The 18,254-nt window shown below is 36.0% G+C and overlaps 1 protein-coding gene across 1 annotated transcript; it reads left to right on the forward strand.

Moving 5' to 3' along the window:
• The first annotated feature begins 12,175 nt into the window (after nt 1-12,175).
• Nucleotides 12,176-13,542, forward strand: LOC108053200 (probable cytochrome P450 6a19). The gene is given in 2 exon segments (XM_017135798.2): nt 12,176-12,767; nt 12,770-13,542. Coding segments are annotated over 2 exon segments (1,365 nt in total).
• Nucleotides 13,543-18,254: the final 4,712 nt, after the last annotated feature.

Raw genomic sequence — 18,254 nt, forward strand, 5'->3', positions numbered from 1 at the left:
TAAATAGAAAAAACATGAAAATAAATCTTTTTGTCATTTTCATTTTCCAATGGTAGCTATTTGATATAGATGCCCAATTCCAATTTAATTAATACCGTAATTCCATAGTATTTAAATATTAAGAAAAAGAAAGAAAAATTAGAAAAAACGAGGACAGAAGCTAATTTAATGGTACTTAATGACGAATAGAATAGGAAAACAGCAAAATATTTTTTTTTCAAAATTTTTACGATTTTTCAATGGGAGCTATATGATATAGATGTCCGATTTGAATTTAATTAAAACCGTAATTCCATAGTATTTAAATATTAAGAAAAAGAAAAAAAAATAGAAAAAACGAAGTCTGAAGCTAACTTCGGCAAGCCGAAGTTTTAATACCCTTGCTGATTTTGCCAAAATTGCTAAAATTGAAAAAGTAGCGAAAAAAATAAGGTATGCATAAATAAGCTAGATTTGCATAGTTTCATGTCAATAGCTTTTATACTGTAAAATGTCATATAAAAATAGAAAGAAAAGGGATATTTTCACAGCCTTTAACAATATTTCCTACGGAAGCTATAAGATATAGACGTCCGATCGGCAAGGGCTTTTTACCCTGATCAAGATATGCGTGAATAAATAAGGCTTGAAAAAATAGCTTACATACTGCGCGAAATATTCTACAAAACATAAAATTTGTCCGATTTCACCCTATTGTTCCTATGGGAGCTATAGGATATAGACGTCCGATCGGGGCGATTTTCAATCTTGATCTGCGTACACATGTTTTAGGACGAGTGTGAAGTTTCAGATCGCTAGCTTTTAAACTGAGCTCGCAAACGGTATTGAAACAGACGGACATGGCTATATCGACTCCCCTATTGATCCTGATCAAGAATATATATACTTTATGGGGTCGGAAACGTCTTCTTCACTGCATTACAAGCTTCTGACCAAAATTATAATACCCTCTGCAAGGGTATAAAAATTAAAAACAAGAAAGTTATGCTTTTTTTTGTCTTCCGATTGTTCCTATGGGAGCTATTTGATATAGATTTTATGAAATGGTTCAGTTTTTTAAGCAAGTGTAGGATTTTTTGTATATGTAAGTGTTTTTAAATTAGGTCTTTTGGATTCGGAGAAGGGCTGGGCATGAGTTTAGTAAATGGGGTAGGGTAAGGTTTCCTTGACAAAAAGGGCAAGATGTTATTGAATTTTGATTTAAACAATGCTGGGTTATGTTTGTGTGTCCTAGACGTAGTGCTATTATTTTGGTTTGATCGAGTCTGGTCCAATTTTATTAGGATTGTTTAAAAAAGTCACAGATGTGCGAGTTATCCGTATTAATTAATTTGTACCTTTGACTGCTATGCATGTTTTGTTTTATCGGAAGTTGTGCTGCAAAGGTGTCTTTTTATATCTGTGGTATTAATGATTGGGGTAAAGATATGTGACATTTTGTATATTGATTTATTGGCTTGATCGGCTAATTCATTTTCTCATATGCCTGCATGACCAGGAATTACTTTATTTGGATTTTTGGGGCACATTGTGTTACTAGGGGTCTTTTTCTGTTTGGTTGGATGTTGTTATTGTTTGTGTTTTGAAGTCTATTGCTACAAGGGAGTCTGCACAGAATGAATTGGCCTCTTCTGTTTTTAATAATTTCGATCGCTTTGAGGATAGCGACTGTTTCGGCGGTGAATAAGGATGAGTATGGATACTGCCTCCATTTGTTTCTCTTGTAATGGCGTACGTTATTTTGCAGTTTTGAACCGTCTATTCACTGACGTGATTCAAGGCTGTCTTTTATTTTTTTCGTACAGTTTTCAGTATGTGTCTTTGGATGTGACAAGGTGGATTGTATTTATGCAGTTTTCTGAATTGTAGGGTAGATTAAGTTCTAAGCTAAGTTTAATTATGTGGTCTAAGATTGATGGCGATTGCCTTTTGGCATATCTCTGCTTGACAAATTTGTGAATTGGTTTGCTTTTAGAATAAATGCGATTTTTAGGGAGTTTAGCCGTTTGTATGTCTCGTTTAAATTCTATTGGAGGAATTCTGGCTTTGTTATACCCTTGCAGAGGGTATTATAATTTTGGTCAAAAGTGTGCAACGCAGTGAAGGAGACATCTCCGACCCTATAAAGTATATATATTCTTGATCAGGATCACCTCCTGAGTTGATATAGCCATGTCCGTCTGTCCGTCTGTCCGTCTGTCCGTCTGTCCGTCTGTCCGTCTGTCCGTCTGTCTGTCCGTCTGTCTGTTTCTACGCGAACTAGTCTCTCAGTTTTAAAGATATCGAATTGAAACTTTGCACACACCCTTCTTTCCTTTGCACGCAGTATATAAGTCGGAACGGCCGGGATCGGCCGACTATATCCTATAGCTGCCATATAACTGATTGATCGGAAATGCCATAACTCTGCTGTTTGTTAGGTTAGGAAGTTGGGACTTTCTATGGGTTCTATATTTGGCCAATCAATCTGACGTACCAAATTTCATAAGGATCGGCCGACTATATCTTATAGCTGCCATATAACTGATTGATCGGAAATGCCATAACTTTGGTGTTTGTAAAGTTAGGAAGTTGGGATTTTCTATGGGTTTTATATTTGGCCAATCAATCAGACGTACCAAATTTCATAAGGATCGGCCGACTATATCTTATAGCTGCCATATAACTGATTGATCGGAAATGCCATAACTTTGGTGTTTGTTAAGTTAGGAAGTTGGGATTTTCTATGGGTTTTATTTTTGCCTAATCAATCCGACATATCAAATTTCATAAGGATCGGCCGACTATATTCTATAACTGCCATATAACTGAACGATTGGAAATGCCATAACTTTGGTGTTTTTAAAGTTAGGAAGTTGGGATTTTTTATGAGTATTAAGAATGCATTATGAATGATTTTGGAGAATATAATTTGCAGAATATTCTGCAAGGGTATTTCAACTTCGGCTCCGCCCGAAGTTAGCTTTCCTTTCTTGTTTTTTGTTGTATTTGGAGCATAATGGTAGGCGCCGAGGGCTAGATGGATTGCGGTGTTGAATGGCGATTTTAACTTGTTCAGTGAGCTTTTCGGTGAGTGTCCGTATAGTAATAAACCTTTCAAACCTTCAATTTTGCTATAATCGTTGCTTTCGCAACGTTATAACCAATAGGTAATGCTGCAATTAAATTGAAAGCTGGATAGGCATTTTATCATATTAAGTTGATTGTCGAGTGTTGTCAAAAATATTTTTATGTGTGTGTCCCATTTATATTTGTTATTCATTGTTATTCCTAGAATTTTTAATGAAGTGACGATAGGGATTGGCCTGCTGTTGAAGCTTATTGTGCAAGAGCAGTTGTGATTTGTGCATATGTATGGAGGTGTTGAATTGGATAGAGGAAATGGCCAATACCAAAGACCAATATAATCACTAAGATGCGTAACGCCCATGCATTGGTTTTGCAATATGCAGCTCGTTTTTTGGTGGCGACGAAAATTCCGCTCTCTGCGCTCGCACAAAGTTGAGAGCGTAAAAATCTAAAAATAGAATTGCACGAATAAGGAAGTGCGTATGTGTGCGTATTTGTTCGAGAAGACGACTTTCGTCCAGAAATCATTTCTGGACTAAGAAACTAATTGTGTGTCAAATGAACTTCTATGATTGAACAGGATGATTATTTAAATTGCATTTATGTATATATGGCAATTAAGCTTGATGTAAAACTTTTTTATATACCTTAAATATTAATATCTGCATATTTAATTCATAGTTTCGTTTTACATATTTAAATTAAAGCTAAAAACATAAGTTTTAATACAAAACATTTAAAACTGCTTGATTAAATTTAAAAATATTTCAATAAAGTTTAATATATTTGAATATACTATGATTGTTAATCAAAAACAAAGCGAAGTTTATTTAAATTGAATATATTTAAAGGATATTTAAATTTGTATATGTCGCTTTATTTTTTATCCATGGCTGTTTTTATTAACTTTAAAATGGAAATATTAAATTTAATTTTTATTAAATTTTGATCTAATGACTTAAAATATTTAAAGTAAATACGAATAACATCATATCTAATATTATCAACCTGCACTTAAATCTATTCTTATTTACTCAAGCAGTTTTATATGTTTTGTGTTAAAAGCTATGTTTTTATAATTAATTTAAATATATAAAACGAAAAATTTAATTTAATATGCAGATATTCATTTTTATTTATCCATCGTTTTTTTGTATACCTAATAAATATTTAAAGCTAATATTATTATTTTATAAAAAGTTAAACTATTTATAATAACACGAATTGAATGCTTAATTATAAAACTAAGCTACAGGATATCCTATTTATATTTAATATTACGTACATATGTACATATTTATAAGTTTTTTCCAAGTTGTCGAAAGCGTTTTGTTATATTTTTTAGAATGTTTTTTGGGTGCCATTTTTTTTTTATTTTTCCCCTTTGGGTTTCTCTTTTTTCTAAATAATTAAAATAGTTAACTTACAAATATTTATATAAATTTAATTTATATTATACTAATAATTTTATATAATGTTATTATAATACGTATAATATAAAAATACCACATAATTTTTAATCCATATATTTAAAATATAATAAATATAAAAATATTCATCCTGTTCAATCGCAAAATTTCTGAGGCTCCTAAAAATCGTTCACACGTCGCATGCTGAATACCCTAATGACAATTATTCCAATGTGAAGTCATGTATGAAATAAATTATGTTATTTTTTTATACTTAGATATATTTGGTCATTACTAAAAAATATTATACATTCGAATAATTAGTAAATAAAGTTAATATAAAGGCAATACAAAATAAGTATTTTTAGTAATGTTATAATTTTAAAATAAAGAGTATATTTCGACAGCGCGCTGCAGCGAATTTCTTCGCTTGTGAATACATGTGCACACATACATTCGTCGGCTGTCGCAGTATGCGTGCAAAGAGCGGCTGGCTTTTGAGCGCTCTCTCGCTGGCTTTTGGGCAGAGAGCGAAAAGCCAGCACAAAAAATTCGTGTGCAAAAAAATCGTATGGCGTTACGCATCTTGGAGTTTATATTGGTCTTTGCCAATACCATAATTGTATACGAAATAATATAAAATGTTACTACATGCATTGTATTTTGGATATATTAAAAAGTATCAAAAATAAACTAGGAGTATTTATACCCGTTACTCGTAGAGTAAAAGGGTATATTGTATTCGTGCAAAAGTATGTAACAGGTAGAAGGAAGCTTTTCCGACCCTATAAAGTATATATATTCTTGTTCAGAATCACTAGCCGAGTCGATCTAGCCATGTCCGTCTGTCCGTCTGTCTGTCCGTCCGTATGAACTCTGAGATCTCGGAAACTATAAAAGCTAGAAGATTGGCATTTTGAATGTAGATTTTAGGAGTTTCTACGCAGCGCAAGTTTGTTTCAAAATGGTGCCACGCCCCCTCTGACGCCCACAAGCCACAAGCTGTGGCCACAGTTTTGATGCTATTATGAAAATTTTAATTGATATGTATTTGTTTCGTCAATACTTATCGATTGGCCTAATAAAAGTTTGCCACGCCCACTCTAACGCCCAAAAACACATTAAACGCTTGAGCCTGGCTAGCGCCTACATTTCTACATGGGGTAGATGGCGCAATACAATAGCGCCATCTAACGGATGACTTTGGAACAGCTGGCCAAGGTGCTCAACAGAGTCAACGTTAATTCTCGATAAGGATTTCCATTAAAGGAAATTGCGATGGTTTTCATTTGTCAATGCCGAACTATATCCCAAGAATTATGCAAATCAAATCAAGTTAGCCAAATTGGAGGTCTGAGTCAAGCAATGGCGTATGTGTGTATGTATGTAAGCATATACATATGTATGTATTTACATTGTACACAGTTGCAATTGCCCGGCAATTATAATATTCAGTTGTTTAGCTGAGTAACGGGTATCTAATAGTCGAGGCACTCGACTATAGCGTTCTCTCTTGTTTATACTCCATAGTATTGTATTTTAATACTATCGAAATTAGTTATTTAATACTCTTCTTATCGATATAGCTTCTTGTATTTTAAACGTTTAAAAATATTAAATTTTTTGCAATAGCTGCAAGGGTATAAAAACTTTGGAATGCCGAATTCTCCTCCACATCTTATATATTATATATTAGTAAATAATCTTCCTGATGTCTTGTGTAGGCGAAAGGACTAAATAAAAATGCACGAACAAATAATTTTTGTTTCCTTCAGTTGTAATTGTTTTTTTTATTTATTTGTTTTAATATATAATTTAATAGCAAACAAATTAAGAATCTTAGTTTTTGTCAAACTTTGTTTGAAATTAAAAGTTGAAAAAATTTGTTTCCAATTTATAGAAGAGATTTATCATAATACCCTTTCAGACGATATTATAATTTCAGTCAAAAGTTTGTAACGCAGTCAAGGAGACTTTTCCGACCACATAAAGTATACAAATTCTTGATCAACATCACCAGGAGAGTCGATCTAGCCAAAAAAATTTTTATTTATTTATTTAATGGTTAGAGAGCGATGATTGCAGCCCATGCTTGATTACCAGTTCAGACAGGAGAGATAATTAGTAAGATGAACTAAACAAGAGAGAACGCTATAGTCGAGTGCCCCGACTATCAGATACCCGTTACTCAGGTAAAGGGAGTGCGAGGGAGATGGAGATGGAAACTTTGATCACGCATAACTTTTTAACGAATGGTCCGATTTGAAAAATTTCTTCTACATTTCGAAAGGTATTGATAAACACAATAAAACTGCATTTTTACTTTTCCGAAATATTTAAATTTTTAAAATTGTATATAAGCGATTGTGGGCGTTAAAGGGGGCGTGTAAACAAACTTGCGCTGCGTAGGAACTCCTAGAATCTGCATGCAAAATGCCAATCTTCTAGCTTTTATAGTTTCCGAGATCTCAGCGTTCATACGGACAGACAGACGGACAGACAGACGGACAGACGGACAGACGGACAGACGGACATGGCTATATCGACTCGGCTAGTGACCCTGATCAAGAATATATATACTTTATAGGGTCGGAAACGCTTCCTTCTAGCTGTTACATACTTTTGCACGAATACAATATACCCTTTTACTCTACGAGTAACGCGTATAAAAACTTAATATATAAGCCGAAGTTTATATACCCATGTAGCTAGGGGTTTTTTCCCATTAATTTTTCGATCGCTTCTATGACATCTGTATGATAAGTCATGCTAATTTTATTAAAGGAATAATAATTTAAGGTCGTTGAAAATGTATATAAATGGAGTATATGGACATATGTTAGAAAAAACGATTATGATTGTTCCTATGACAGTTGTCCGAAATTGCAAAAAATACTATACTATCCCTTAATTTTGTTTGAAACTTTTCGTATGGGAGCTAATGATTTAATATCCAGCACGATCCGACTTAAATACCACCTGCGCAGAAACGGACAGATAAATAAACCAAAAAAATAATTCTGCAAAACAAGTAAGACTTCTTGAATATTTTATAAGAAAATTCCTTTTTTCAAGAACAAAGACTAATGTTATAGTTGGGGAAGTTTTTACAACTAAATTGTTAATTTACATATATTTTGTTTTAGCGTAACGGCTTAACAGCTTAGTTAAATATTATAATTTAAAACTTATCAAATCCACATTAAAAGTTAATTTTTTCTGAGCTTGTAAGCTATAAAGTATATATATTCTTGATCAGGATCGCGTCTTGAGTTGATATAAACATTTCCGTCTGTCCGTCTGTCTGTATCTACGCGAACTAGTCTCTCAGTTTTAAAGATATCGAATTGAAACTTTGCACACACCCTTCTTTCCTTTGCACGCAGTATATAAGTCGGAACGGTCGGGATCGGCCGACTATATTCTATAGCTGCCATACAGCTGAACGATCGGAAATGCCATAACTTTGGTGTTTTTAAAGTTAGCAAGTAAGGATTTTGTATGGATTTTATTTTTGGCCAATCAATCCGACCTACCAAATTTCATAAGGATCGGCCGACTATATCCTATATCCTATTTTCTAAGCTTGTAAGCTAAATGTGATCTTCTTTAAAAAATCATATAAAAATTTTTGCAAATCTGAAAAAACAATTTTGTCGCGACATTTGCTCCTGATCCACAGTTCGTCTCCAAGCAGAGCCAGAAAGGCATTTTGTAAACTTGGTTCATATTTTATTCAGCTGTACTGCCGTTTCCAAATCTTCGTCTGCCTTCACTGCCCTTGCTTAGCGCTGGAGCTTCTATAGGTTTGGTTAGCGCTGGGTTTGCGTTTATTTTAATTTTTCTGCAGACAGGGGCCAGGCCATTGTAACTTGTCTAACTTTTTCGCCCTCATTTATTTTTACTGTCCTTATTTTATTTGGTCGTCCCCTAGGCCGTTGAAGAGGATGGGAGTGAAGCGGAAAGAATAGAAATCCGAATCATTGTCCTGCGACTTGTTACGGTTGCGTGTTCAATCCCACAGCATTCTCACGCCAGTGAAAATTCCTTGCTACGATTTTGGTCCCTAGCAAGAAAAACAAGAGAGAACGCTATAGTCGAGTGTCTCGACTATTAGATACCCGTTACTCAGCTAAACAACTTAATATTATAATTGCCGGGCAATTGCAACTGTGTACAATGTAAATACATACATATGTATATGCTTACATACATACACACATACGCCATTGCTTGACTCAGACCTCCAATTTGGCTAACTTGATTTAATTTGCATAGTTCTTGGGATATAGTTCGGTATTGACAAATGAAAACCATCGCAATTTCCTTTAATAGAAATCCTTATCGAGAATTAACGTTGACTCTGTTGAGCACCTTGGCCAGCTGTTCCAAAGTCATCCGTTAGATGGCGCTATTGTATTGCGCCATCTACCCCATGTAGAAATGTAGGCGCTAGCCAGGCTTAAGCGTTTAATAGGTTTTTGGGTGTTAGAGTGGGCGTGGCAAACTTTTATTAGGCCAATCGATAGGTATTGACGAAACAAATACATATCAATTAAAATTTTCATAATAGCATCAAAACTGTGGCCACAGCTTGTGGCTTGTGGGCGTCAGAGGAGGCGTGGCACCATTTTGAAACAAACTTGCGCTGCGTAGAAACTCCTAAAATCTACATGCAAAATGCCAATCTTCTAGCTTTTATAGTTTCCGAGATCTCATCGTTCATACGGACGGACAGACAGACGGACAGACGGACATGGCTAGATCGACTCGGCTAGTGATCCTGAACAAGAATATATATACTTTATAGGGTCGGAAACGCTTACTTCTACCTGTTACATAGTTTTGCACGAATACAATATACCCTTTTACTCTACGAGTAACGGGTATAAAAATAATGGTGGGTGGTCAGTGGACTCTGCCTGACTGGTTCAGGGCGCAGCCCTGCTGACGGGAAGGACAAAACGAAGTCTACCTCTGCTGCCTTACCAAAATTAATCATTTCATTACTATTTCACGGTCAATGTGAGTTCGCATTTAGAAAGGAAAAAAAAGTCGCGAAGGGTGGAAAATATTTTTTGCCCTTAGATGTGCAGTATTCTGTTGTTACAGTTGCTTTATTTACTCGGTGCAGGTCCATCTGCTTTTTAAATTTTTTTTATGAGCGAGCTAAGGGCCCAGAATATATATTTTGTAAGCTACAAAATAAAATTACGACTGCTTCTGGTGCTATCTAAAATTTAAAATAAATAATAGGTCGAACCCGTATTAGCGAAAGTATACCTTTAAACTTAGAAAAATTGAACTGGAGAGACATGTAAGGCCAATTGCACGCACTATAGGTAACATAACCCCCTTCTTGTTTAATAACATTTCATTATAATACTTTTGAAGTATTGTAAATATAAAGAATTTATTTATTAGATTTATTGCATATTTTACAATGCAACTGACCAACATCAGACATAAACTACTTTTTATACCCTTGCAGAGGGTATTATAATTTTGGTCAGAAGTTTGTAACGCAGTGAAGGAGACGTTTCCGACCCTATAAAGTATATATATTCTTGATCAGGATCAATAGGGGAGTCGATATAGCCATGTCCGTCTGTCCGTCCGTCCGTCTGTCCGTCTGTTTCAATACCGTTTGCGAGCTCAGTTTAAAAGCTAGCGATCTGAAACTTTCACACTCGTCCTAAAACATGTGTACGCAGATCAAGTTTGAAAATCGCCCCGATCGGACGTCTATATCCTATAGCTCCCATAGGAACAATCGGATATATCTAGCAAGAATTGATGATATTTCGCGCAGTGTAAAAGCTATTGACATGAATCATTCCAAATCGTATTTTTTTATGCATTCCTTCATCAAGGTAAAAGCGCGTGCTGATCGGACGTCTATATCCTATAGCTCCCATAGGAACAATCGGATATAACTTTCAAGAATGGAAGATATTTCGCGCAGTGTAAAAGCTATTAACATAAATCTTTCCAAATCTTATTTATTATGCATTCCTTGATCAGGGTAAAAGCGCTTGGCGATCGGACGTCTATATCCTATAGCTCCCATTGGAACAATCGGTTAAAATTTAATGATTTTTAGGATATTTCGCACAGTATATAAGCAATTGACATGAATCTTTCCAAATCGTATTTTTTTATGCATACCTTGATTAGGGTAAATGCACGTGACGATCGGACGTCTATATCCTACAGCTCCCATAGGAACAACAGGGTGAAATCGGTCCAAATTTGATGATTTTCTGAATTTTTCGCGTAGTGTGTAAGCTACTGACATAAATTTTTCCAAATCTTATTTATTTACGCATATCTTGATTAGGGTAAAAGCGAAAGTATCCCTTTTTTTCTATTTTTATATGACATTTTTGCAGTATAAAAGCAATTGACATTAAACGATGCAAATCTAGTTTATTTATGTATACCTTATTCCTTTCGCTACTTTTTCAGTTTTAGCAATTTCGGCAAAGTCTGCAAGGGTATTAAAACTTCGGCTTGCCGAAGTTAGCTTCCGTCCTCGTTTTAGGATAAAAAGGTGGCCCTAAAAAGATACTTACCCTAAAAGTAGAAATATAACTATAATATATCTTTTTTAAATTGAAACAAATTTTGTTTTGTCTTGTTAAAAAATTATAGTCATCTAAGCAGATGTGAGTCGAATATTTCGACTGTCTGAACCATTTACTCGTATTTCTGTGACTAAAAAAGAAGTCTAAAGACACAATAGTGCAGTTGGCTGACGCAGCTTCAAATTGTACTTTAATTTTTGTTGCTTATTCTTTACACGCGATCATGGTGCAATACGAAGACATCGAGTTTATGCCCGGAAGACCTAAGTTTAAATCCGACCGGCTTATAAAATAAAATATATACAATGTACTAGTAATAATTAAAATAAATCATATATATCCACATTTGCCTCCTCCCGATGTTTCATTGGATATTGATTTAATTGTTGTTTTTAGGCTACATTTTATTGTAAGTAAACTCAGATCGACGAAATTCGTTCGTTAGCTATGAGAGCAAGCAGCTGGCGGACACTTTTCGTCGGGTCCTTTTTTGTACCGGTACTCAGACTGTCAAATAAATACCAGGAAATTGCATTTTATTCATAATTTAAGAAAACAATTTGGTAATTCCAAAATTTCGAATTTTATAATTCTGAGCTGCACCGCAGAACCTGTGGGTAATGAAACTTAATTTTCTATAAGACTCAAATCACCGAAAAATCTTGGAAAAGTACAAATCATTCGTGTAACTTATACTCAAAACGAATTTAGAAGGTGTACGCAATGCAATGTATGTTTCTGTGGCGACCATTGGTCAATATCTGTCTGTTATTGCATGCTTACCTTAAGGGGTTATCCGGGTCTTGACACTTCAAAAAATTTATTTTTTTCAAACTTTTTTATATAATAGTACAAAGTTTCAGGAATGTTGTCTAAAAATTTCAAGTCGATCGAAGCAAAACTGTAGGAATGGGAGAAATTTAAAGCCCAGCGCGTCGAACGTCACAACGGGCCATTCGGGCTCTGGCGTCGGACAGATGCGGCACTTTAAACGCGTTTTTCTCAAAACCACTTTTTTGAAGTCGGTAGTCACGATTTCTCAAAAACTATTGCACCGATCAACTTCTGCTTTTGCACACTTCTTTTAGACAAAATTCTCTTGTCCGGACGATGCAGCTGGCCCAAATTATCAAGCGAACCTACCTGAAATTTAAGAACCAGACCGACGGACCCTTCGTGGGCTTCTACCTTTATGCGAGGAAATATATCGTTGTTACCGACATTGATTTTGTGAAAACCGTACTGGTCAGCGACTTTGACAAATTCCACGATCGCGGAGTTTATCACAACGAGCGGGATGATCCATTGACCAGTAATCTAACTACTATGGAGGGTCAGAAGTGGAGAAATATCCGCCATAAACTTACTCCGGCTTTTACGCCTGTGAAAATGAAGACCATGTTTCCAGCAGTTTTAAATGTGGCCCATGAACTGATCCGGGTGATCGATGAAAAGATCTCAAGTTCTCCGCAGACCCTGGAAGTCACCGATCTGATGGCCCGCTTCACCGCCGACGTGATCGGAACCTGCGCCTTTGGCCTGGAATGCAATAGTTTGCGGGATCCCAAGGCGGAGTTTGTCCAAATGGGTAATACGGCGCTCAGGGAACGACGTCATGGTTGGCTGGTGGACCTGCTAATCTTCGGAGCACCCAAGTTAGCCGTCATGTTGGGAATCGAGCTCCTGCTTCCGTCGGTTCAGAAATTTATATGAATATTGTTAGGAACACCATAGACTACAGAGTAGAGAACAAGATAACTCGGAACGATTTCTTGGACTTGCTGATCGATATGAAGTTGAAATACGATAAGGGCGATAAGCAAAACGGGCTTAGCTTTAATGAGATTGCTGCCCAGGTTTATTCGTTCTTTCTGGCTGGCTTTGAAACAAGCTCCACAACCATGGGATTTGCACTTTATGAACTGTCCTGCAATCAGGATGTTCAGGATAAGCTGAGGCTGGATGTCGATACTGTGTTGAAGAAGCATGATGGAAAATTAGACTACAACAGCATGCGAGAGATGTCTTATATGGAAAAGGTCATAGATGAAACGCTTAGAAAATACCCTGTTCTGGGCTTTTTGGTACGCATCGCAACTAGACCCTATGTGCACAGCAGCCCAAAATATTTCATTGAACCTGGTACTGGAGTTATGGTCTCCAATTTGGGCATCCACCATGATCCCGACTTCTATCCGGAGCCGGAAAAGTTCATCCCAGAGCGCTTCGACGAGGAGCAGGTTAAGAAGCGACCGCCTTGCACTTTCCTGCCTTTTGGCGATGGTCCCCGGAATTGTATAGGTCTTCGATTCGGACGGATGCAGGTCTTCGTCGGATTGGCCCTGCTCATCCACAATTTTAAGTTTGAATTGCACCCCACAAAGACATCGGTTCCAGTCAATTTCGAAGTCAAGAATATTTTATTGAGCTCCGAAGACGGGTTTAACCTTAATGTTAGCAAGGTAGTGAAAGTCTAAAAAAATTTTGTAAATGTTTTTCTATTTTCTTTAAGAATGTTGTTTTTGAAAATGTGTTTAAAATATTGTGCATACAACATTTTATGCCAACAAATTAAGTTTCAAGGGCTGAGTTAATAATGTTTTTTAATTTTGTAAAGAATTTGTGTTTTAACCTTGTTAGAAATTTGTTATTATTAAAAGGTTGTTATTATGTACATTTTTATTTTATTACCCAGATTTTTTAAGTTCCTCAAAGTAATAAAAACCTAATGTAAACTTAAAAAAAAAAAAAAAAAAAATTAACGGAGGGATTTTTTTTAATTTTTAATTACAACTTATTTTATAAGCCAAAATATGGCCAAAATTTACGTAAACAAGAAAGGAAAGCTAACTTCGGGCGGAGCCGAAGTTGATATACCCTTGCAGAATACTCTGTAAATTATATTCTCCAAAATTATTTATATGATGCATTCTTAATACTCATAAAATATCCAAACTTCCTAACTTTAAAAACACCAAAGTTATGGCATTTCCAATCGTTCAGTTATATGGCAGCTATAGGATATAGTCGGCTGATCCTTATGAAATTTGGTAGGTCGGATTGATTGGCCAACTATAAAACCCATAGAAAATCCCAGCTTCCTAACTTTACAAACATCAAAGTTATGGCATTTCCGATCAATCAGTTATATGGCAGCTATAGGATATATTCGGCCGATCCTTATGAAATTTGGTAGGTCGGATTGATTGGCCAAATATAAAACCCATAGAAAATTCCAACTTCCTAACTTTACAAACTCCAAAGCTATGGCATTTCCGATCAATCAGTTATATGGCAGCTATAGGATATAGTCGGCCGATCCCGGCCGTTCCGACATATATACTGCGTGCAAAGGAAAGAAGGGTGTGTGCAAAGTTTCAACTCGATAGCTTTAAAACTGAGAGACTAGTTTGCGTAGAAACAGACAGACGGACAGACGGACAGACAGACGGACAGACGGACATGGCTATATCAACTCAGGAGGTGATCCTGATCAAGAATATATATACTTTATAGGGTCGGAGATGTCTCCTTCACTGCGTTGCACACTTTTGACCAAAATTATAATACCCTCTGCAAGGGTATAAAAATGACACTTTTTATGAAAAGCGCTACAAAAAATTCAATTTTTAATTTAAAAAAAAAATGGCTTGTAGAGGACAAGCGGGACACATACACTATCAGAATAATTTTGGTTTTTTGATTTCAGATAAAAATTGGCGGAGATATTTTGCCAACCGCAAGGACACAATTTTTTATGAGGTCAAGTTCAAGCCTGCCTCAACGGCTCAATTTTAAAACAAGAGAGAACGCTATAGTCGGGTGCCCCGACTATCAGATACCCGTTACTCAGGTAAAGGGAGTGCGAGGGAGATGGAGATAGAAACTTTGATCACGCATAACTTTTTAACGAATGATCCGATTTGAAAAATTTACATTTCGATAGGTATTATTAAACACAATAAAACTGCATTTTTACTTTTCCGAAATATTTAAATTTTTAAAATCGTATATAAGCGATTGTGGGCGTTAAAGGGGGCGTGGCACCATTTTTAAACAAACTTGCGCTGCGTAGGAACTTCTAAAATCTACATGCAAAATGCCAATCTTCTAGCTTTTATAGTTTCCGAGATCTCAGCGTTCATACGGACAGACAGACAGACAGACAGACGGACAGACAGACGGACAGACGGACATGGCTATATCAACTCAGGAGGTGATCCTGATCAAGAATATATATACTTTATAGGGTCGGAAACGCTTCCTTCTAGCTGTTACATACTTTTGCACGAATACAATATACCCTTTTACTCTACGAGTAACGGGTATAAATATTTGGTTCAAATTTTTACACAATGTTGGTCAAACCATAAACAATAATGTACAATAAATGAAATTTGTGAAATTGTCATAAGATCTATAAAAACGAGGACGGAAGCTAACTTCGGCAAGCCGAAGTTTTAATACCCTTGCAGACTTTGAAGAAATTGCTAAAAGTGAAAAAGTAGCGAAAGGAATAAGGTATACATAAGTAAACTAGATTTGCATCGTTTCAAGTCAATTGCTTTTATACTGCAAAAATGTCATATACAAATAGAAAACAAGAGAGAACGCAATAGTCGGGTGCCCCGACTATCAGATACCCGTTACTCAGGTAAAGGGGGTGCGAGGGAGATGGAGATAGAAACTTTGATCACGCATAACTTTTTAACGAATGGTCCGACTTGAAAAATTTCTTCTACATTTCGATAGGTATTGATAAACACAATAAAACTGCATTTTTACTTTTCCGAAATATTTAAATTTTTAAAATCGTATATTAGCGATTGTGGGCGTTAAAGGGGGCGTGGCACCATTTTGAAACAAACTTGCGCTGCGTAGGAACTCCTAGAATCTGCTTGCAAAATGCCAATCTTCTAGCTTTTATAGTTTCCGAGATCTCAGCGTTCATATGGACAGACAGACGGACAGACGGACATGGCTATATCGACTCGGCTAGTGACCCTGATCAAGAATATATATACTTTATAGGGTCGGAAACGCTTCCTTCTAGCTGTTACATACTTTTGCACGAATACAATATACCCTTTTACTCTACGAGTAACGGGTATAAAAAGGGATACTTTCGCAGGCTTTAACAATTTTTCCTATCTCCTTTAAGATATAGACTTCCGAGCGGCAAGCGCTTTTACCCTAATCAAGATATGCGTAAATAAATAAGAATTGGAAAATTTTATGTTAGTAGCTTACACACTGCGCGAAATATTCTGATAATCATCAAATTTGGACCGATTTCACCCTATTGTTCCTATGGGAGCTATAGGATATAGACGTCCGATCGGCACGCGCTTTCACCTTGATCAATGTATGCATAAAAAAATAGGATTTGGAAAGATTCATGTCAATAGCTTGTATACTGCGTGAAATATCCTAAAAATCATTAAATTTTAACCGATTTTACCCTTTTGTTCCTATGGGAGCTATAGGATATAGACGTCCGATCGTCACGCGCTTTTACTCTGATCAAGGTACGCATAAAAAAATAAGATTTGGAAAGATTTATGTCAATAGCTTTTACACTGCGCGAAATATCTTCCATTCTTGCAAGTTATATCCGATTGTTCCTATGGGAGCTATAGGATATAGACATCCGATCGGGGCGGTTTTCAAACTTGATCTGCGTACACTTGTTTTAGGACGACTGTGAAAGTTTCAGATCGCTAGCTTTTAAACTGAGCTCGCAAACGGTATTGAAACAGACGGACAGACGGACAGACGGACGGACGGACAGACGGACAGACGGACATGGCTATATCGACTCCCCTATTGATCCTGATCAAGAATATATATACTTTATAGGGTCGGAAACGTCTCCTTCACTGCGTTACAAACTTCTGACCAAAATTATAATACCCTCTGCAAGGGTATAAAAATTCACGAAAAATGGCTTTTTTTCTTGCTTCAAGACCCGGATAACCCCTTAATGTACCTGTTACGGTTACACATATGGACCTTAACGTATTCTGCATACGCAATTGGATTTGATAAAAAGACTTCGACCTAGGCTCTTAAGTAAGTATATAATAAGGCTCTCATAGGAAAATACAAAATTAAAAAATAAAAATTACAAAAATATTATTTTATTTCTATTTATCCAAATATTTCTTTGATATATAGTAGTTTTTAAATCAAAATTACGGTTTTAATGTAGTCAAAATCGGACAACAATATCATATAGCTGCCATAGAAACGATGGCGAAATGCAGGGAAAATCGACATAGCCTCATTTTTATACCCTTGCAGAGGGTATTATAATTTTGGTCAAAAGTGTGCAACGCAGTGAAGGAGACATCTCCGACCCTATCCCTAAAGATTATAAAATGAAAGACCGATTTTTAAGGGGATACGGCCACAGCCCAAACCGTAAGAGCAAGAGCAGCCAAATTTTTTCACAGTATTCCATTGGGGGCGTGGGCGCCCACTTAGATCCGATATGTCCCCCCAGTGGCCCCAAACAGCTCCAACATCCATTATTCTGAGCAAAAAAAGTTGATGTATTTAAGCTTAACTTCTAAAGTGGTTGGAATTTCGATATTTGGTTTTTTCCGAATTTTAGGATTTGAAAAGGCCTAATTAGAAATCTAGAAGAAATTTCGATATCCCCCATAATTTGGGGGCTACATTTAAAATTAACTTTTCGATTTAAAAAATCTAAACCGCTGCTCCGATCAAGATGATTTTTCGCTCAATAGTTATTCTATGGCCCAAGTTTTTAACATCTTTTTAAGTATTTTTAACGAATTTATTTAGATTTTCTAAGCTATTGCGTTGCATTTTGCGGGAGCCTGTCGAGAGAACGAAACCCAGAGAGCGGATGCCAAGAGAGCGACGGCCGAGAGAGCAACAGCCAAGAAAACTGATGCGGGGGAGGGGTAGTGCTGCAGGGAATGGGGAGGGGCAATTTAATTTAAATTTGATTTGGATTTTAAAAACTTAAACTGCTGCTCCGATCAATATGATTTTCGATCAATAGTCAGTCCTGTGGATCAAATGCTTAGGTTTTATTTTTCATTTTGTAGCAGAAGTAAGAGCCTTATTTAATTTCCACCATGGAAGAAAATAGAAAATTACTACAAATTCTGTAAGCAAAGCCAAAATGTTTCCAAGTTAAATATTAATCTTAAGATTC

This window comes from Drosophila rhopaloa, unplaced genomic scaffold (assembly GCF_018152115.1).
Source record: "Drosophila rhopaloa isolate 14029-0021.01 unplaced genomic scaffold, ASM1815211v1 contig_155, whole genome shotgun sequence".
NCBI classification, from domain to species: Eukaryota; Metazoa; Arthropoda; class Insecta; order Diptera; family Drosophilidae; genus Drosophila; species Drosophila rhopaloa.